We start from the raw sequence: 23,708 nt of genomic DNA on the forward strand, positions 1-23,708 counted from the left end.
GCAACAAACTGTTGCTTCATCAGGAAAGAGGGAAGGCGAGGGAAAGACGAAAGGATGTGGGTTTTAAGGGATATATATAATAGAGGGAACATTCCATGCAGGAAAAATATATTTAAAAACAAAGACGATGTGACTTACCATACGAAAGTGCTGACAGGTCGATAGAAACACAAACAAACACATACGTACACACAAAATTCTAGCTTTCGCAACCAATGGTTGCTTCGTCAGGAAAGAGGGAAGGAGAGGGAAAGACGAAAGGATGTGGGTTTTAAGGGAGAGGGTAAGGAGTCATTCCAATCCCGGGAGCGGAAAGACTTACCTTAGGGGGAAAAAAGGACAGGTATACACTCGCACACACGCACATATCCATCCGCACATACACAGACACAAGCAGACATTTGTAAAGGCCAAAAAATATCTGACATTTACAAATGTCTGCTTGTGTCTGTGTATGTGCGGATGGATATGTGTGTGTGCGAGTGTATACCTGTCCTTTTTTCCCCCTAAGGTAAGTCTTTCCGCTCCCGGGATTGGAATGACTCCTTACCCTCTCCCTTAAAACCCACATCCTTTCGTCTTTCCCTCTCCTTCCCTCTTTCCTGATGAAGCAACCATTGGTTGCGAAAGCTAGAATTTTGTGTGTATGTATGTGTTTGTGTTTCTTTCGACCTGCCAGCGCTTTCGTATGGTAAGTCACATCATCTTTGTCACATGGGAAAAATATATTAAAAAATAGATGCTGTGACTTACGAAACGGGAAAGTGCTGGTAGATAGATACAATAAAAAACACACACACATATATCAAGCTTTCGCAGCCCACGGTTGCTTCATCAGGAAAGAGGGAAGGAGAGGGAAAGACAAAAAGAAAAAAATTTTAACATGCCAGTTTGATTTTCAGTGTAATTACATTGTGCTCCTTTGCTATGTTCAGAACTTTGCCCTTGTGTAAAGTGTTCTATATAATATTTTGGTAAACATTTTTGGAATACAGTGATCAATAGATTATTATATTTTGACTAAAGTTCAGTCTAGATCACACCATTTATGTTTCAATGACATAGGTAACCGGTTTCAGTTATTTTTACATAACCATCATCAGACCCATGGCTCCCTTAGGATGGTAGGCGGAGCTCTCCTCAGCTGCTGCGAAGTCAACTACGTAGCAGCTGAGGAGAGCTCCGCCTACCATCCTAAGGGAGCCATGGGTCTGATGATGGTTATGTAAAAATAACCAAAACCGGTTACCTATGTCATTGAAACATAAATGGTGTGATCAAGACTGAACTTTAGTCAAAATGTTCTATGTAATGTTACTAAAACAATTACTGCATTTGGCACTTTCTGACATTCCATTCTTCTTAGAAAATATATGCTTATAAAAGGTTTGTCATTGATCCTTCCATTAGCACCACTAGCACAAGGATCTGTAACTTTAACTGCTATGGAACCATTGCACATCATGTAAATCAGTTTATTTTACTGTTATGTGTCCTCTGTGTCACTGTTTTTCCAAAGTGATTAGTCTACTTCTTTCTCATGTTTCAAAATTTCTAAAATACTTTTATTTTTCTTTAACTCTTATTCATGGTGGCCAGAAACAGATTTAAAAGCTTTTAAGGGTGTTGCAGGGTAGGTTGTGTTGAGAAATTGTTTGGAAAAAATTCAACACAGTGCACCATTTCCAAGTTAATTAGCACTGAAAGTAGCCAACAGGCAGTTGCGTGCACAAATTCAAGTGGTCAGCCAGAGATGGTGTCACTAAACATGTACTTTGTCTGGTTTTCTAAAATGGGATAAGAGAATGATACAAAAATTGGACACGGGCTGGTAGTAAGGTTTGAACCCAAGCCAAAGGCTGAGTAGTTGCATGCACTACTATCTACACTATGAGAACAACAGACACTAATTATTTTTGGTGGGTCACTTGAGTCTGTGCACTCAACAGCCCGATCGGTTAACTTCAATGCTAATCAATTCAGAAATGGCACAATGTGTTGAATGTTTCACTTAATAATTATTTCTCAGCCAACACCTTTGTAAGCTGTTCACACAGTTTCTGACCAGCATGTAGATGGTTGCCATAAAGCCACAACCAGATATCTGTCAAAACAAACTAAAATTTGACAAGGGCTGTGAATTTTACAGTTTATTTAGATACAGTTAATCTTGTGAGTTAATGACAAAATAGTGTTTCTAGAAAATTGGGGGGTTCCCAGGGAAAAGAATTTTAACATCTTATCAATGATTATGTCATTAAAGTCAAAATACAAGCTAAGGGTGGACAAGCAATGGGATAGAAACAGGATATGAGCTTTTCTAATGCACTATCTTGGCATTAACCGTACACAATTTACATAAATTAGAGGAAACTTAAATCTTCATGGTAAGAGGATTTTCTCTCTCTCTTTTTTTCCCAAATAAAGAGTCCAGTGTCTTGACCACTGAGCCACCTCGCTTGGTGGTTTCCATGGAATTGGGCTCTTCTCTAAAGAGATGTAACTGCTTATTTAATTTTGGGACTATCAGTTCATGATAATTTGTATCATGTTTTCTGGTATGTTTAATGAGGTTAGAAACCTTATTTAGGCAATCACTGGCAATTAGAAAGTAAATATAAAGTGCTTCTCATCTAGACGAAGCTTCCCACATCAATATATGGTATTCTCTATACTGGTATCTTCTTAAAACTTTCCTTCTTTTTTGTGTATTACGATTAATAACAGGACAACCTAACCTTAATCATGAGCTGTCAAGATTACAACAGACTGCAGGAGAATATATTGCAACACTATGGGCTGTAACAACAAATCCACTAACTCTATGCCATCTATGACATTTTCATAGAAAATTTCAAAACACCTCTGATGGGTAAAATGCTTTAAGTAAGGTAAATAACTGTGTCACAACTGGAATACTTGCTCTCAAATTCTGAATTTTGTCATTAATATCAAACATACATAAAAAATCTGGGAAAAAAAAACACTGTGTGAACACACTAAAGCATTTTATTTAAAGTGAGTATGAGATTGCCATTCAACCTTATAATATCAATAATACAAATGACAGTACTGTATAAAAAAGGCCATCCAACAGTCTGGATTGAACACATTATATATCACAGACATTATCTCTCTCCTTTTATTATGGCATTTTTTTTTACTTCATAAAATAAAATATATAATTTTTTTCAAACACTCTCTAACAGATAAAGTTTCTCTCTTTGAACAACAATATTGTGGCAGCTCATGCTTAGATGACAATGATTCATATAAAATATATATTTTTATTATTTTTTGACAGCATATACCATTCAGAATACTAAAGTACAAAAAATGTATATCCATATTTTCAGTCTCTTAAATAATTTTCATTATTTAAATATTAGAATTACATAGCAACTAACTTTCATGTACATTCAAAACAAGTGTTCTTCGTCACTTATATTAATGAAGCATAAAAAGGACCATGACAAGCTTGATCAGTAACATTTAAGTGTGCCTCGTGGACAATAAAAAGAAGAGTAAAATAATTTAAGTGATATAAAGGTCAGACATCATCTCAGTCATTGCAGTAATGAATCAAGAATTGCAGTAATGAGTCAAGGTTACTAATCTAAAAAATAAAATAAAAAAATTATAGATATATTATGTAAGGAGATGCCTTTTTTAAAAGGTTGGTTGTCACACTATTATATAGTCCATTAGAAACGAGAGGAGAATATCCAGTACACAGAGTGAGGAAATCGACTATGTATGTATTAAAAAGTTTCAGAACCGCATTACATCCTAGAATTGTGTCGATCTACTCCTCTGTAGTAGGAGACTGGAGATCACAGGGGCACCACAGGGATTTTCTTTTAAGTAAGTAGAATTTTAACAGATTTTTTTAAAAAAACTAAGTAGATGTTCTTTCTACAAAAGGTGACACAACAAGAACATGCTCCACATGGTTAAGAGATATAGTATGTCTTCACATGTTACCAATATCAAACATGAAACATTCAGTCCAACAGACATATATTTACTTTACATCAAACAGAAATAATTCTTTGTAAAGACTCAAAATAAAAACGACTAAGTACAATTAATTAAACATTTAATTCAGCAGAACAAAATTACTTATGCCAATAGTAATGTAATAAATTGCACTAAATGAGAATTTTTGGCACAACAATAAAATACTAGAAACAACAAGACATATGTTAAATTTAAGAGAGACTGAATGGCAAGATATTTGAGATCCATCAGAATACATTGTGTTCTGAGTTATGCTATCACTTACAAAAGTGTCACATGTCGGAGATTTTCTTTCACAACAGTATCGACAACCACCTGGAAAACCACCTGCACATTTGATGTGTCAGTTGCCGTAGTAAAGTGTGGGTAGATAATCTTAGTTGGGCTGCGATTCTGAATAAGAAACTTATGTTGAATGAAGAGAGCACCACGGTCAACATCATAATCTGGACCTACCAAAGAAAAGTGGTAGGTTATAATTTAGTTAACACTGAGGTTACATTGAAATATACTGCAACAACAAACATTGCCTTGAAAAGGCAGTAAGAATAACATAAATACATTAATATGTAAAATAAAGGAAAGACAACCACATAACTACGGCTGAATGATGCTTTGTCCACAGAAACATGACACAGAAAACAGTATTCACACTAGCTTTCAAGCTGTTGCTTTTTGCTTTTTCTCTCGTAAATGGACACACACACACACACACAATATAGACACCCATATGCACACTCCCACAGTAATGTCAGGTCGCCTGTGTGGTTTGAATGAATGTGTGTACTTTTGCTACAGAAAGAGCAAGGGCTTGAAAGCTAGCGTGAATACTGTTTTCTGTGGCATGTTTCTCTGTGCCATGCATCAGTAAGCTATAGGTGAATGGCTGCCTTTCCATTATTTTACATATTTTTCTATCCAGGAATTTTCTTTATTATTATTAGTCGTAAAGCTCCCAACATGGAAGACGCTAAGTAAAGATGGTTCACTTCTGGGGCTTCTTATTCTTCTTGTTTGCCCACCAGGTCTTCATTCTTTGCGAGAATTCAGCTTTTCTTTCTTCGCTCCATTTTGTTCCAGTTCTCGGCGCTTTTGTCTCTGGTTTGACCTCCCATTTGTCAACTTTAAGTTTGAAATTGTTTCTTTTGTTCATGTCTTCAGTAGTAATGTTGGCTAATTCCAGATCTTTCTTTACATTTTTGATCCATTCTCCTCCATTAACAAGGGATGCTACGTATCTTACTATTTTTTTTGTAAGTCTGTGATCGGGAAGTCTCATTATGTGGCCATAGAATTTTAAACGCCTCTTCCTCATGTCTATCTCTATGTTAGAATATTCTTCAATTTTAGAATTTTTCTGTAATCTATACCCCTCTTTGGTCCATCTTGGTCCCAGAATTTTCCTAATGATTTTCCTTTCCTCTTTCTTCAGGTTTTCCATATCTGTTTTCCTTTTAAGTGTCAAGGTTTCGCTGGCATTTTCTTTATTGTTATAAATATGTTACATGTGCACATATATGCTGTTGTAAATACCAGTAGTTGTTTTTATCTAAAAAGAAAGATTTTTCAGTGGTCTTCACATACAAACACATTCCTTCTATGGAATGGTGACACATATGGTAAACCAGCAGTTAAGGAAACGTCATATTTTATCACTGGTATATCAATTACTGCTAGCCATACATGCCATGCAGTGCACTGAGGTGACAAAAGTCATGGGATAGCAATATGCACTTTACAGACGATGGCAGTATCATGTACTAATGTACACAACCAAAAGGACAGTGCATTGGTGGAGCAGTCATCTGTACTCAGCTGATTCATGTGGAAAGGTTTCCACAGCAACTATGACTCCAAGGTGGGAACTAAGATTTTTAACGCAGAATGGTAGTTGAAGCTAGATACATGGAACATCCCATTTTGGGGATCATTAGGGAATTCATTATTCTGAGATCCACAGTGTCAAGAGTGTGCCAAGAATACCAAATTTCAGGCATTACTTCTCACCACAGACAACACAGTGGCTGACAGCCTTCACTTAATGACTAAGAGCAGCGGTGTTTGCACAGAGTTGTCAGTGCTAACAGAAAAGCAACACTGCATGAAATAACCAAAGAAATCAACGTGGGATGTAGGGCGAGTGTATCTATTAGAAAAGTGTGATGAAATCTGGCATTAATGGGCTATGGCAGCAAACAACTGTTGTGAGTGCCTTTGCTAACAGCACAACACTGTCTGCAACACCTCTCCTGGACTTGTGACCATATCGGTTGGACCCAAGATGACTGCAAAAGTGTGGCCTGGTCACACGAGTCCCGATTTCAGTTGGTAAAGGCTGACGGTAGGCTCTGAGTGCGGTGCACACTCCATGAAGCTGTGGGCCCAAGTTGTCAACAAGGCACTGTGCAAGCTGCTGGTGGCTCCACAATGATGTGGGCTGTGTTTACACGGAATGGATTGGGATCTGTGATCCAACTGAAATGATCATTGACTGGAAATGGTTATGTTCGGGTATTTTGAGACCATTTGCACTCATTCATGGACTTCATGTTCCCAAACAATGATGGAATTTTTATGGATGGCAATGAGCCATGTCACTGGGCCACAACTGTTCGCAACTGGTTGAAGAACATTGTGGACAGTTCGGGTGCATTACCTGGCCACCCAGATTGAGAGGCCAGTTTGTGCACAAGTTCCCGCACCAGCAACACTTCTGCAATTATGGGCAGCTATAGTGCCAGCATGGTTCAATATTTCTGCAGGGGACTTTAAATGCCACATTGAGTTACTGTGCTATGCCAGGCAAAAGGAGCTTTGACAAGATATTACAAGGCATCCCTCTGTTTTTTTTCACCTCAGTGTATATACAGCAGGTTATTATCAAAGATAACGAGAAATATACCCCAAAGATGAATCAAAGAGCTTGTAAGCATAGAGATTACTTATGCAAAAGCCTATAACACTGGAAGTGCTACAACCATATTCATTAATACTGTTTCCAGAACTGACAGTCCAATACTAGGGGTGCTACATGGAAATAACTTCAATTTACATAACAGCATTAACCATGTAGTGATCTACAATGAATGTGGGCTGTGGAAGAGAGTACTCGAGAGAACACTTACACATAAAGCATAAGGACACAGAAATGTTAAACTATATGATAAAGATCGGTGCAGATTAATGTTTCATGTAGTAAGGGGTGGGGGGTTTGTAAGATGAGGGAGACATGAGAAGTGAACAAAGGAAGGTTTTGGTAGTGTAGTGTCACGGAGAGGGAATGGAAAGACAAAGTAGCACAGAATATTAGAATAAGAGGAAACAATTAATGGAAGTCAAAATGATGAAAAAGAATTACTGGATTACTGGGGTAGGAGTAAACTAAAGTGGAACATAATGCAAGGAGAAAAATGATCTATACCGGAAAACTAGCAAAAGTTATATAATTATGTATGGTAGAAACAAAAGCTATGTGATAGAGAGGACAGCATGAAAACTGACTATGGAAGGTTACATTAGCATTTATATGTTGTTGATGATGATGATGATGATGAAGATGATGTGGTCTTCAGTCCAGAGGCTGGTTTGATGCAGCTCTCCATGCTATTGATCCTGTGCAAGCTTCTTCATCTCCCAGTACCTACTACAACCTACATCCTTCTGAATCTGCTTAGTGCATTCATCTCTTGGTTTCCCTCTATGATTTTTACCCTCCACACTGCCCTCTAATACTAAATTGGTGATCCCTTGATGCCTTAGAACATGTCCTACTAACCGATCCCTTCTTCTAGTCAAGGTGTGCCACAGACTCCTCTTCTTCCCAATTTTATTTAGTACCTCCTCATTAGTTACATGATCTACTCATCTAATCTTCAGCATTCTTCTGTCGCACCACATTTTGAGAGCTTCTATTCTCTTCTTGTCCAAACTATTTATCGTCCATGTTTCACTTCCATACATGGCTACACTCCGTACAAATACTTTCAGAAACGACTTCCTGACACTCAAATCTATACTCGATGTTAACATATTTCTTTTCTTCAGAAACACTTTTCTTGCCATTGCAAGTCAACATTTTATATCCTCTCTACTTCGACCATCATCAATTATTTTTCTCCCCAAATAGGAAAACTCCTTTACTACTTTAAGTGTCTCATTTCCTAAGCTAATTCCCTCAGCATAACCCGACTTAATTTGATTACATTCCATTATCCTTGTTTTGCTTTTGTTGATGTTCATCTTATATCCTCCTTTCAAGACACTGTCCATTCCATTCAACTGCTCTCCCAGGTCCTTTGCTGTCTCTGACAGAATTACAATGTCATCAGCGAACCTCACAGTTTTTATTTCTTCTCCATGGATTTTAATTCCTACTCCAAATTTTTCTTTTGTTTCCTTTACTGCTTGTTCAATATATAGATTAAACAACACCGGGGAGAGGCTACAGCCCTGTCTCACTCCCTTCCCAACCACTGCATCCCTTTCATGCCCCTCGACTCCTATAACTGCCATCTTGTTTCTGTACAAATTGTAAATAGCTTTTTGCTCCCTATATTTTACCCCTGCCACCTTCAGAATTTGAAAAAGAGTATTCCAGTCAACATTGTCAAAAGTTTTCTCTAAGTCTAGAGATGCTTGATGGGGGTGAAAATAGGAATGTCAAATGACACAAAAACTAAAAACAGAATTATAAAAACAATCAGCAAATGAACCACAGCTTGTGGCAAGGAATTATTTAACAATCAAATGATAAAGTCACAAGTACAGGTTTGAAAACAAATGGACATGTTCGAAACTACTCAGCATTAAGGAATATGTACACAGCTGTGAAAGGAAACTAAATTAATAATATTGCTGCTGGTCCTTAATGTCAATATAGTGTTGGAATTCCACAAACCATCATTTCAGCTTGTTGAGGTTCTGCCTGAATGTGGCTTGCTGTCCACTGATGCACTGGTGTCTGTGAAGTGGTCATACAACTCCTTTATCCTTGAGGTGCTCATGGAGTGTCTCCAAAAGCCTTTGAATCTTGCGGATGGTTTCCACTTGAGTACTGCCAAGCCACCAGTAAAATTTGATGCAGCATCACTGCTCAATTTGTTCTGTCATTCTACAGGTATCTGACAAGTGCTCACAGCGCACTTCCTCAACATAGGGCAACTGCCTGTGAATGACGGTTTCTACATCTCTATTTACATCAACACTTTGCAAGCCATTTGATGATGTGGGGTGGAGGGTGTTTCTGGTATCAATAGCTAAATGATCACCCATTCCCTGTTCCACTTGTGAATTGCATGTGGGGACAATGATTGTCAGTAAGACTCAGTGTCAACTCTATTTTCTTAAATTGTCTCATTGAAGTAGTTTCAAGAGATGCATGTGGGAGAAAGAACTTTCTCAAATTTCAATAGTAAATCTCTCCATGATGCACATCATCTCTCCTTTACCATCTGCCGCTGGAGTTCGTTGAGCCCTCTGTAATGCTCTCGCACAGACTAAACGATCCAATGATGAAATGTGGCCCTCTTCACTGGATCTCCTCTCTCTCTTCCAACACTCTTACCTGGTAAGGTCACAGATTGATGAACAATACTCAAGCATCGGTTGTGCCTTGTAACCACCTCTTTACTGAATGAATTACATTCCCTTAAGATTCTTCCTATTAATCTCAATCTAGCATCTGCTTTTCCTACTATTTATTTTATGTGGTCTTTCCACTTGAGCCTGATCCTGACAGATACTCCAAGATACACTAGTGGCCATTAAAATTGCTACACCAAGAAGAAATGCAGATGAGAAACGGGTATTCATTGGACAAATATATTATACTAGAACTGACATGTGATTACATTTTCACGCAATTTGGGTGCATAGATCCTGAGAAATCAGTACCCAGAACAACCACCTCTGGCCGTAATAATGGCCTTGATACGCCTGGGCATTGAGTCAAACAGAGCTTGGATGGCGTGTACAGGTACAGCTGCCCATGCAGCTTCAACACGATACCACAGTTCATCAAGAGTAGTGACTGGCGTATTGTGACGAGCCAGTTGCTTGGCCACCATTGACCAGACATTTTCAATTGGCGAGAAATCTGTAGAATGTGCTGGCTAGGGCAGCAGTCGAACATTTTCTGCAATTTTAATGGCCAGTAGTGTAGTTTATGGTACTTAATGTTTCCAGCAATGTCATCAAGAGCATCATTGTACAATGAGGATTTGTTTTCCTATGTGTGCACAATGTGTTACATTTATTTATGTTCAGGATCTATGACCAGTCTCTGCTCCATTCATCAATCCTCTTGCGATGTTACAAGCAGCTGGTTTGACTGCCGCAGGATGGACTGAATCTGACAGGTCAGCTGGGGACCACTGTGAATGTCTGTTGGGACAGCCAGCTGTCAGACAGCAGTGTGACAGGCAAGCTGAGTGGAAATAATGGTGGCTAGCAATCCACAAGGCCCAACAATCATCGGGGTTTTCCCAGGCAGGAAAAAGGGTGTTTCCTAGCGACGCGGTCATGGGACGAGCTAATATGGAGGGACCTGTGACTTGAAATGTCATCACTGATATGATGTTAATGAAAATACATTAAAACTCAACACAAGCATGCTAAAGAAAAGCCAAAGATAGTTTTGGAACCTCAGCACTGGGATGAGCGCAATGACCATAAATCCATGTCTGAAGCCAGTAGTTAAAATTTACTGACATTATTACCATTACTGTTTGTAAAAAATTGTAACAACTGAATCCATCATAGAAGTCACACTCGTGATACACCAGATGAAAGAGGATAATGCCTGCAGTATAATGAACAGATTATTTTCTAATTAAACAAATATAAAAATGTAATAAATAATTTAATTTATTCATGTAAATAGTGCCATAACTATGACCTCCTCCACAGAAACACAAATCAACTCGTCAACGTGAGTTTCTTTAGTTCATATTCCAACAACTTTCAACGTGAATCAAAGTATAGTTGTTATTTGTAACAGAGGTCAACTTAGTGTTCTGACTAGAGTGCCAAACATGGTGATTTATGCATTTGGGATTTGTTTAAAATTGTTGCAATAATGTACAAATGAATCTGTTAAGAGACTGGAAAATGACTGCAAAGATTGTGAGAACTGAGTTTCTCCTGGCATATACAACTTTCAAATAATTTCCGGGAGTTCAGCCAGGTAACACTTTCAGCGACCGCCGATATTTCGGCGGGAGAACACCCTGCCATTTTCAAGGCAAACTGCAACGTTGGAATTTGCCTTGAAAATGGCGGACTGTTCTCCCGCCAAAATATCGGTGATTACTGAAACTGTTACCTGGCTGAATTCCCCGAAGTTATTTGAAAGACTGCAAAGATTTTCATACACTATGTCATCAAAAGTATCTGGATACCTGGCTGAAAATGACTTACAAGTTTGTGGCGCCCTCTATTCGTAATGCTGGAATTCTATATGGTGTTGGCCCACCCTTAGCATTGATGACAGCTCCCACTCTCGCAGGCATACATTCAATCAGGTGTTGGAAGGTTTCTTGGGGAATGTCAGCCCATTCTTTATGGAATGCTGCACTGAGGAGAGGTATCGATGTCGTTCGATGAGGCCTGGCATGAAGTCAGCATTCCAAAAGATCCTAAAGGTCTTCTATAGGATTCAGGTCAGGACTCTGTGTAGGCCAGTCCATTACAGGGATGTTATTGTTGTGTAACCACTCCGCCACAGGCCGTGCATTATGAACAGGTGCTTGATCATGCTGAAAGATGCAATCACCATCCCAAAATTGCTCTTCAAGAATGGGAAGCAAGAAGGTGCTTAAAACATCAATGTAGGCCTGTGCTGTGATAACGTCACGCAGAACAACAAGGGGTGAAAGCCCCCTCCATGAAGAATACGACTACACCATAACACCACCCCTCCGAATTTTACTATTGGCACTAAACACGCTGGCAGATGATGTTCACTGGGAATTTGCCATACCCATACCCTGCCATCGTATCGCCATGTTGTGTACCATGATTCGTCACTCCACACAATGTTTTTCCACTGTTCAATCGTCCAACGTTTATACTCCTTACACCAAGTGAGGCATCATTTGGCATTTACCGGTCTGATGTGTGGCTTACGAGCAGCCGCTCGACCACGGATTCCAAGTTTTCTCACCTCCCGCCTAACTGTCATAGTACTTGCAGTGGATCCTGATGCAGTTTACAATTCCTGTGTGATGGTCTGGATAGATGTCTGCCTATTACACATTACGACCCTCTGTCAGTCAACAGACAAGGTCGGTCTGTACGCTTTTGTGCTATGCATGTTCCTTCACATTTCCACTTCACTATCACATCGGAAACAGTGGACCTAGGGATGTTTAGGAGTGTGGAAATCTTGTGTACAGACGTATGACACAAGTGACACCCCGTGGAGTGTCCCATTCTGCTCTGTCCCAATGTCTAATGATTACTGAGGTTGCTAATATGGAGTACCTGGCAGTAGGTGGCAGCAAATGCACCTAATATGAAAAACATATGTTTTTGGGGGTGTTCGGATACTTTGGATCACATAGTGTATTTTTACCATGAATAATTACATGAAATTGTTATGAATATTACAAATGGTGGTGAGGATGAAAGTATCTGCACTGAATCAGGGAATGGCCATGTAACTGAACCTTTAAATAAGCATGCAGGGGAGAGCTTGAGGTCTGTCTTTCGCCTATTGTCTTGCTTCTGGAGGTATTTTCATTGGAGCCAGTAATGCTACAGATGGTGTGTCTCCCACAAATGTTATTTTCTTGTACCGGACCTTGCACGTTATGATTTAGCTCATGCAACTGGGTATAATGCTACGTCTGCACAAAGTAATACCAAAATTTGCACTGGTCATAGACACTGTTCAGTTACTCAATGAGCTTGTGGCCACCGTTCAGATACATTGTGCATCTCTAAAAAATGATTGAAAGGTATTTATATAAAATTTAAAATCAATCTGTTTCGAGCAATGTTATACTTTGGGATTTCGAGCAACAGATACACATTTTATTAAATTATTTGCTAATGTCTCACTGCTGATCTAAGGCTTTGGTATTAACATTATTATGTTATGCTGTTGGGCTAAAGCCATGTTCAAACTTAATGGCTGTACATCACCCATTCCTTGGTAAATGGGTGAAACTGCCTCATCCTGGATTGGTCTGCATTTTCTTCCTATTGATATTTCAGATTGGTTGTCCCAATACCCAAGCTGTAGTAGTGAGCAGTCAGTATGGGGGCTCACGAGTTTGGTTATAGTGCAGCAGTGATAAGAGCAGCACCAGCAGCGCACTTAGTGCAAATGATAAGCATAATGATGTGTGCTAGTAACAACAGCTGCAGACAACAGTGACACAGTATGTCGCCGTTATAGCAGTTCACGTGGGAAAGTCACCAAGCAGCAGAGACAAAGTCTACATGGTGCCACACGCAGGGGACATTGCGTCAGCAGCAAGCAGCAGGAGCGGTGCCACACACAGGCAGCACTGCATTTTTTGAAATGATGTTCTTAAACAACATACTCGGGGCAAGCTAAACCAGTAAGTTTACAAAATGAATTTTTGAATGGGCCAGGATATAAGAGTGATATTCTTCTTGAAGTCTGAGGGTATTTCGCGTGTCTCAAAATGTATGAGACAGGTGAAATACCCTCAGACTTCAAGAAGAATATAATAATTCCAATCCCAAAGAAAGCAGGTGTTGACAGATGTGAAAATTACCAAACTATCAGTTTAATAAGCCACGGCTGCAAAATACTAATGCGAATTCTTTACAGACGAATGGGAAAACTGGTTGAAGCCGACCTCGGGGAAGATCAGTTTGGATTCCTTAGAAATGTTGGAACACGTGAGGCAATACTGACCCTACGGCTTATCTTAGAAGCTAGATTAAGAAAAGGCAATCCTACGTTTCTAGCATTTGTAGACTTAGAGAAAGCTTTTTACAATGTTGACTGGAATACTCTCTTTCAAATTCTGAAGGTGGCAGGGGTAAAATACAGGGAGCGAAAGGCTATTTACAATTTGTACAGAAACAAGATGGCAGCTATGAGTCGAGGGACATGAAAGAAAAGCAGTGGTTGGGAAGGGAGTGAGACAGGGTTATAGCCTATCCCCGATGTTATTCAATCTGTATATTGAGCAAGCAGTAAAGGAAACAAAAGAGAAATTCGGAGTAGGAATTAAAATCCATGGAGAAGAAATAAAAACTTTGAGGTTCACCGATGACATTGTGATTCTGTCAGAGACAGCAAAGGACCTAGATGAGCAGCTGAACGGAATGGACAGTGTCTTGAAAGGAGGATATGAGATGAACATCAACAAAAGCAAAATGAGGATAATGGAATGTAGTCAAATTAAATCAGGGAATTAGATTAGGAAATGAGACACTTAAAGTAGTAAAGGAGTTTTCCTATTTGGGGAGCAAAACAACTGATGATGGTTGAAGTAGAGAGGATATAAAATGTAGACTGGCAGTGGCAAGGAAAGCGTTTCTGAAGAAGAGGAATTTGTTAACGTCGAGTATAGATTTAAGTGTCAGGAAGTCGTTTCTGAAAGTATTTGTATGGAGTGTAGCCATGTATGGAAGTGAAACATGAACGATAAATAGTTGGACAAGAAGAGAATAGAAGCTTTTGAAATGTGATGCTACAGAAGAATGCTGAAGATTAGATGGGTAGATCACATAACTAATGAGGAGGTACTGTATAGAATTGGGGAGAAGAGGAGTTTGTGGCACAACTTGACTAGAAGAAGGGATCAGTTGGTAGGACACGTTTTGAGGCATCAAGGGATCACCAATTTAGTATTGGAGGGCAGTGTGGAAGGTAAAAATCGTAGAGGGAGACCAAGAGATGAATACACTAAGCAGGTTCAGAAGGATGTAGGCTGCAGTATGTACTGGGAGATGAAGCAGCTTGCACAGGATAGAGTAGCATGGAGAGCTGCATTAAACCAGTCTCAGGACTGAAGACCACAACAACAACAACAACAACAATAGAGACCATACAGGAATTTTATGCAAGAGAATTAAGTAAATTAATACATTTCAAGAGGCCATTAGGGATGGTTACAGAAATCTCTACACTAAAGAGAATTACAGAATCATTGCAATGGGAACTCATCCACAGCTCTTTTGATTCTGTAGTAGAATTTATTGATTTAATAGAAAACATGGGTACGGCTCTGTGTTATAGACCAAAATTGGTTGAGCAGAGGGGTAATAACAGAAATCATAACAGAGGTAATTACAATAATAAATTCAATGGCAATCATAGGAATTGGGGGGGGGGGGGAGGGGGGGGACGATAGCAGTGGACATAATAATCACAGTAGGGATTGGAGAGGTAGATGGAAGGGAGATAATGGCAATTATAATGAAAGAAGGGAGAATTTTGAACAGAGGAGAGAGAGGAAGTAAGGCAAGGGCTAAGACATGAGAGTGTACGAGGTGCAAGGTTTCAGGGCGGACTGTCGGAAAACTAATGGGAGACTCACTCAAGCTCCACGGGGTGGCTAATGGATATGCACAGAATAGGACCACACAAAATTGCAATACAGGAGAGAATTGTAGTGAGAAACAAAGAAAAAACACTGCTGTATGCAACATGGATGCAATAATAGGTAATAAAAAAAATGTGTGAAGGGTTTAATAACTACAGTAATTGGAACAGGAGGAACAATGTCAATAATACTTGGAACATGAATAAATGTAAAAATCATGATTCTAGTTATTACGTTGGGGAACTGTTTGCCAGAAATAAAATGGCTGAACTGGAATATAATGAAGAAAATAGAGTGGGTTTAGCTTCAATGAAGATTACAGAGAACTTTGAAAGAGAGGCAGTCACTTTGCCAGAAGTAGAAACAGGCATTGACGTGGAAACGAGGGGCAAAGCAAATAATAATGAAATTACTTGTGATCCAATTATTTATGTGGACATGGAAATGGATAATAAGGAAATTTTTCAGATATTAATGTATATGAGCCTGCTCAAAGTGGAGCACGCGGTGTTAGTGAAAATACTGATATCGCGTCTGTACCACTGGATGCACATGCTAAACCAGTAGGTAATGATGTATATGAAAATGCTGTGACTGTACCAGTGGGTGCACCTCGTAATGTCGTGTGTGGTAATAATGAATCAGGGAGTGAAGTTGAGGTTGACTGCTGTAACGAAAATGTTGTTGAGTTTTGTCGTGACGAAGAAGTTGAGGAAAATGCAAATATAGACTATGAGAATATGTACGAGTGTTCATGTAATTGATAGAGAGAGCATGGAAGACACTGAAGGAGATGTGTTGGAAGAGATTGAATCAAAGACGGCAAATATTGAATACGTTCAACCAATTATTAATGTCAAAGTGGGAAATGTAGAAAGTATTGCATTATTAGATTCTCGGTCTAGTATGTCAGCTGTATCTGATCATTCTGGTAACAAATACAAAGAAGGGATTCGGTTGAAGTTGACCATAACTAGAGTTACAATGACTGAAACTGGGGGATGTAGCAAGCCGGTAAAGGTGGAGATTCTATTAATTTTAAGATTGAGACTCAATATTTCGATATAGATTGCTTCATGGTGCCTGGCCTCACTATGAGCATTATTCTGGGGATGAATTTTCTTTGCATGTATGGTTGCAGTATTATTATAACAGACAGAGTACTGGAATTTAATGATGGGCAGAAAAAGAGTTAAATTTAAAAATGAATTGCCACGAGGCAAAACGATAGCTCACCTAAAAAGGGAGACTGGGTATAGTGGGGAGGCATGTTCTCTAGAGCGAATAAATGATAAAATAAGTGAGATCAAACATTTGTCAAGGTAACTGTTGAGTAAATATAAAGATGTGTTTTCATGTAGTATGGTTGGGGAAGTAGTTGATTTTAAATATCATATAAAGGTAATGCCCCATGAGGTAATTAGGGTTAAACCTTTCACAATTGCTGTGGCAGATAAGGAAGCAGTAAGGGCCAGAATAAAAAAAAAAATGCTAGAGTGGAGGGTTATTAAGTTGCGCAGGGGTCACTATGGTAATCCAATTGTTATAGTCAAAAAGAAAGATGGTTCTGTTAGCTTTGTATTAGTTGCAAGGAGACTGAAGAAAATAATTGTAAAAGAGAATGACCAACCAGAAATCATGAGTGAACTTTTGCAAAACTTTAACAATATACAGCTCATGTCTAGTGTAGATTTAACTTATGATTTCTGGCAGGTGAGGTTAGCAAAAGACAGTAGGAAGTATACTGCTTTCTTATTTGAAGAAAGAAGATACATGTTTGAAGTGGTTCCATCTTGATTACGTATATTAGTGGCTGTGGCTATGTTGGTTAGGGCACTGAATCATGTTCTTGGATGTGAGCTGTGGAGAAAACTCACTGTGTATGTTGATCACATACTAATAACCAGCAGCCCATGGCAGGAACATTGCCAAATATTGGAGGAGGTGTTTAAATATATACATAAAGGAGGGATGACTCTTAACCTGACTAAATGTGAATTTATGAAGGCAGAATTGTCGTTCTTAGGTCATCTGTTAACTTCTGAGGGTATAGTTCCTAACAAGGAGAAGATAAAGGTTATTGGTGAGTGAAAGAGACCAACAAATGGTAAGAAACTGAAGTCATTTATTGGGCTATGTACATTTCATGGGAAATTCATCAGTGATTACAGTATGAATTCACCAAATCTATGTAGTTTTTTTAAAAAAAGAGTGTTATCTGGAGTTGGTCTGTTGGGTGTGATGAGGAATTCGAAGCTATGAAGAGCAGCTCAGTTAACAGTAAAGTATTGTACTATCCAGACATCTCATTGCCTTTCTGCATTACAGCTGACAGTTCAGAATATGGTGTAGGATCAGTTCTGTTCCAGGAGAAAATGACAGATGGAAAGCTACAGAAAAGAACTATAGCATTTGCAAGCCAGATGCTATCTAAGCATGAACTAATGTATGGGATATCAGAAAAGAAGGTACTGGGTACGGTTTTGGCTTCCAAAAATTTAGGACTTATCTGGAAGACAGGGTAGTTGTTGTATTTACTGACCATAAAGCTTTGAGCTACCCCCAAGAAAGTAAAATGTTGAACAATTGGTTAATGAGATGGGCTATGTTTCTGCAGATATTTAGATATGATCTTGAGTATATAAAAGGGACGGACAACAATGTGGCAGATGCCTTGTCCCAGCTACCAATCACTGAGAAAAAGTGTGAAGAAACAACACAGTCTCAGAAAGAGTTCCAAATAATGTATATAAAAAGTGTAGAGAAAAAGGAGAAGATGAAAGCAATATGTAAAGATATGCGCAAGCTCAAAAATGGGGATCCAACACTGAAATTCATTAAGTTATTTTGTGTGTAAGTGATATGAAAAAATTAAACATTATTATAAGATTTATATGATGTAATATTTAAGAAAAAAAGTTTAGATAGGGAAGAATAGAAGCTGTGTTTCCCAATGAACAGGTAGAAAAAATTAGTTAATTACATTCATCACAGAGATGAGTTACTGGCTATCAATTTTTTTGGAACCCTGCCAGCAGGTTGGTTACAAGTAAGAGTGTAGTTAATAAAATAGAAAAGGACTACATAGTGAATGTCAAATTGCCTGAAAAGATCTTATCAGACAAGGGAGCACAATTTACTTCCAGAGTGTGGGACAAATTTGTAGAAAGGGCAGGCATTAGACACGTAAGGTTATCAGGTTACCACCCAGCAAGCAATCCTCCTAAGAGGTACATGCGGGAATTGGGTAGGTGGTGCAGAATCTACTGCAGCAAAAAACACGCTATTTGGGTGGGGCATGTGACTGTATTTCAGGATCTTATGAATACAGCTGAAAGTAGTGCCACTGGTTTCTCTCCATATGAAGTGATGATAGGAAGAAAATCAGATAATTTGATAGCAGACGATATTGAGTTTCCTTCAGTTAACTTTTAAACGGACAAGAGAGGGAGACACTAGTTAATCAACATTTGCTAAAGAAGAGTTCTGAAAGAAGAAAGAAATATGGTGAAAAATACAGGACAGTTAAATTTAAACAGGGAGTCTTAGACAAAATTAAGGAAAAATCCAGTGAAACTAATGAGGAAACCAAAACAATTATTTGAATTGTGTCATGGGCCATTTGAAGTAACAGAGTGCCCACATCCCAATGTCTACAGACTGGTGTATCCAATATCAAAGAAACGTTTGGGTCTGTGAAGAGAATACAACATGCTCAAGTGTATATTTGTCACCATGTTGCATAGTTATAAGTAATTTTGGGTTTTTCTCATTGTTAAGTGTTCCTGGATGGTTTATACAGGGTGTTTCAAAGGGATGGTCAATAATTCACACCTGGAAAGTACAGGCCAAAAGTAGCTAAAAAGCTCCAACAAGCATGGGTCCACAAATCAACCACTGTCGAGATACAACACATTTTCTGTTGCGGTTCATCAGTGTCCAGGAACACATGGCATCTCTAAACATTAAAGTGGGCATTTGAAATGTTGTCCATGCGTCTAAATGCAACTTTGAACTTATCTCTGAAATGAGTTCCTAATCGTCTCAGACAGTCCTGGGAATTCCGTAAATGTTGGAAGACTGCTTCAATCTGCAAGTGTAATTCGTCAAGAGACTTGACCTTGTTAGTGTAGACCAGGCTTTTGGCATGATCCCACACTCAGAAATGGGATTTAAATTCAGAGACCTTAATGGCCTTTGGATGGGTCCTACTCTAACCATACAATTTTGACCATACATCTGAGTTAGAAGCTGGTGCAGCCATAAATGAAAATGTACTTGTGCACCATTACGTGTGAACCACATATTCAGGCGCTGGTTCAGTGCAACATCATCATGCACACCTGGAAGTACAGTCTGCAGAAACCACATGTACTACTGTCCGGTTAGTCTCTGTGGTAGGAAGTGTGGTCCAATTATGAGGTCTCCGAGCAGTCCTCCTCAGATATTCAGTGAACTGCACTGCTGATGTCATGAAAAGTGTGTTGCATTAGGATTGAGGTCAGCCCAAATGTGACAGTTATGGTAGTTAAAGCTACCATCATGGGTAAATCCAGCCTGATCCATCAACAGAATACCACTTACAAACAGGGGATTCAGGATACACTGCTGTTGCACCTATTGGCAGAAATTCTGTCTAGCAGGGAAGCCTGCATTGTTGTGGGCTTGCACTTGCTGGAGATGATATGGATAGATTACCTGCCAATGTAAAATCTGCCACATACTGCTGTGCCTCAGGACACATTCTTGAGTAGCAAACCTCCTTGTTGAAGTACTCAGTTGTTTGTGTACAATGCAAAACACCATTTCCTCAATATTGGGTGTTATGGATCTGAGTCAACTTCTCATAGATGGTTTGCAAAACTCCCGGTTTCTCTAAGGTGATGATGTATCTGCTTAAATATACGCCTGTTAGGCTGCCTGCAGAGAGTAAAAGCTTCTTCATACAATCATGCAGCTTCAAGTGCACTGCCAACCGCTTAGCCATTTATGATGTGCATGTCAGTGTACTCTTCATTTGTGTAACCACTGTCCATGGTTCCTTCATGTTCGTAACTGCCTGATAGGCCAGTATGGCACAGTGCATGGAGGGGGAAAGGGAAGTAGTTGTGCATGCATAAACAGAGTGTTGATCCCAAACAATCTAAATACCACAGTATCCAGGAGTGTTTACAGTTGGTTCCCAACTCGAATTAATGAGATACCTTGGCAACGGTTGATTTGTGGACCCATATTTACTGGAGCTTTTTAGCTACTTTTGGCCTGTACTTTCCATTCATGAATTACTAACCACCACTTCTGAAACACCCTATATGTGTTGTGTAACACGATTTACATGGCTGATACAGATGGAATTGATGGTAGACGTTTCATTTAAATGAGGATTATAGGAATTTTATTGCTATTGAGTACAGTATATTAAAAAAAATTAAGTGATTTGTCATTGGTATATGTGTGGACATAATTGTGAAATTTAACTAAAGCGCCGGCCGATAGACGCACAAACAAACACAAACACACACACAAAATTCAAGCTCTCGCAACCAATGGCTGCTCCACCAGGAAAGAGGGAAGGAGAGGGAAAGACGAAAGGATGTGGGTCTCAAGGGAGAGGGCAAGGAGCCACTCCAATCCCGGGAGCGGAAAGACCCACCTTACGGGGAAAAAAAAGGACAGGCACACACTCGCGCGCGCCACACACACACACACACACACACACACACACACACACACACAGACAGACATTTTATCACATATCAAACGAAAGTGCTGGCAGGTCGATAGATACACAAACATACACACAAAATTCAAGCTTTCGCAACCAACGGTTGCTTCGTCAGGAAAGAGGGAAAGAGAGGGAAAGACAAAAGGATGTGGGTTTTAAGGGAGAGGGTAAGGAGTTATTCCAATCCCAGGAGAGGAAAGACTTACCTTAGGGAGAAAAAAGGACAGGTATACACTCGCTCACACACATATCCATCCGCACATACACAGACACAAGCAGACATTTGTAAAGGCAAAGAGTTTGCACAGAGATATCAGTCGAGGCGGAAGTACAGAGGCAAAGATGTTGTTGAAAGACAGGTGAGGTATGAGCGGCGGCAAATTGAAATTAGCGGAGATTGAGGCCTGGCGGATAACGAGAAGAGAGGATATACTGAAGGGCAAGTTCCCATCTCCGGAGTTCTGACAGGTTGGTGTTAGTGCGAAGTACCCAGATAACCCGGACGGTGTAACACTGTGCCAAGATGTGCTGGCCGTGCACCAAGGCATGTTTAGCCACAGGGTGATCCTCATTACCAACAAACACTGTCTGCCTGTGTCCATTAATGCGAATGGGCAGTTTGTTGCTGGTCATTCCCACATAGAAAGCTTCACAGTGTAGGCAGGTCAGTTGGTAAATCACATGGGTGCTTTCAGACGTGGCTCTGCCTTTGATCGTGTACACCTTCCGGGTTACAGGACTGGAGTAGGTGGTGGTGGGAGGGTGCATGGGACAGGTTTTACACCGGGGGCGGTTACAAGGGTAGGAGCCAGAGGGTAGGGAAGGTGGTTTTGGGATTTCATAGGGATGAACTAAGAGGTTATGAAGGTTAGGTGGATGGCGGAAAGACACTCTTGGTGGAGTGGGGAGGATTTCATGAAGGATGGATCTCATTTCAGGGCAGGATTTGAGGAAGTCGTATCCCTGCTGGAGAGCCACATTCAGAGTCTGGTCCAGTTCCGCAAAGTATCCTGTCACAAGTGGGGCACTTTTGGGGTTCTTCTGTGGGAGGTTCTGGGTTTGAGGAGATGAGGAAGTGGCTCTGGTTATTTGTTTCTGTACCAGGGCGGGAGGGTAGTTGTGGGATGTGAAAGCTGTTGTCAGGTTGTTGGTGTAATGGTTAAGGGATTCCGAACTGGAGCAGATTCGTTTGCCACGAAGACCTAGGCTGTAGGGAAGGGACCGTTTGATGTGGAATGGGTGGCAGCTGTCATAATGGAGGTACTGTTGCTTGTTGGTGGGTTTGATGTGAACGGACGTGTGAAGCTGGCCATTGGACAGGTGGAGGTCAACGTCGACGAAAGTGGCATGGGATTTGGAGTAGGACCAGGTGAATCTGATGGAACCAAAGGAGTTGAGGTTGGAGAGGAAATTCTGGAGTTCTTCTTCACTGTGAGTCCAGATCATGAAGATGTCATCAATAAATCTGTACCAAACTTTGGGTTGGCAGGCCTGGGTAACCAAGAAGGCTTCCTCTAAGCGACCCATGAATAGGTTGGCGTACGAGGGGGCCATCCTGGTGCCCATGGCTGTTCCCTTCAATTGTTGGTATGTCTGGCCTTCAAAAGTGAAGAAGTTGTGGGACAGGATGAAGCTGGCTAAGGTAATGAGGAAAGAGGTTTTAGGTAGGGTGGCAGGTGATCGGCGTGAAAGGAAATGCTCCATCGCAGCGAGGGCCTGGACGTGCGGAATATTTGTGTATAAGGAAGTGGCATCAACGGTTACAAGGATGGTTTCTTGGGGTAACACATTGGGTAAGGATTCCAGGCGTTCGAGAAAGTGGTTGGTGTCTTTGATGAAGGATGGGAGACTGCATGTAATGGGTTGAAGGTGTTGATCTACGTAGGCAGTGATACGTTCTGTGGGGGCTTGGTAACCGGCTACAATGGGGCGGCCGGGATGATTGGGTTTGTGGATTTTAGGAAGAAGGTAGAAGGTAGGGGTGCGGGGTGTCGGTGGGGTCAGGAGGTTGATGGAGCCGGCGCAAAGGTTTTGCAGGGGGCCTAAGGTTCTGAGGATTCCTTGAAGCTCTGCCTGGACATCGGGAATGGGGTTACCTTGGCAAACTTTGTATGTGGTGTTGTCTGAAAGCTGACGCAGTCCCTCAGCCACATACTCCCGAAGATCAAGTACCACGGTAGTGGAACCCTTGTCCGCCGGAAGAATGACGATGGATCAGTCGGCCTTCAGATCACAGATAGCCTGGGTGATGTTGGGAGTAGGATTAAGGTTTTTTTAAGAAGGATTGAGATGCAAGGCTGGAAGTCAGAAATTCCTGGAAGGTTTGGAGGGGGTGATTTTGAGGAAGAGGAGGTGGGTCCCGCTGTGACGGAGGACGGAACTGTTCCAGGCAGGGATCAATTTGGATGGTGTCTTGGGGAGTTGGATCATTAGGA

General features: G+C 40.3%; 1 protein-coding gene across 1 annotated transcript in view; it reads right to left on the minus strand.

The window, feature by feature from the left end:
- Positions 1–2,991: 2,991 nt before the first annotated feature.
- The window catches only part of LOC124595691 (guanine nucleotide-binding protein G(o) subunit alpha-like), an 81,020-nt gene continuing 60,303 nt past the window's right edge, over positions 2,992–23,708 (minus strand). Inside the window, exon 7 of the mRNA XM_047134549.1 lies at positions 2,992–4,472. Within this exon, the coding sequence (XP_046990505.1) occupies positions 4,282–4,472 (191 nt within the window). The 3' untranslated portion in view covers positions 2,992–4,281. The remainder of the gene's footprint in view (positions 4,473–23,708) is intronic.

Source organism: Schistocerca americana, chromosome 2 (assembly GCF_021461395.2).
Source record: "Schistocerca americana isolate TAMUIC-IGC-003095 chromosome 2, iqSchAmer2.1, whole genome shotgun sequence".
In the NCBI taxonomy this organism is placed as follows: Eukaryota; Metazoa; Arthropoda; class Insecta; order Orthoptera; family Acrididae; genus Schistocerca; species Schistocerca americana.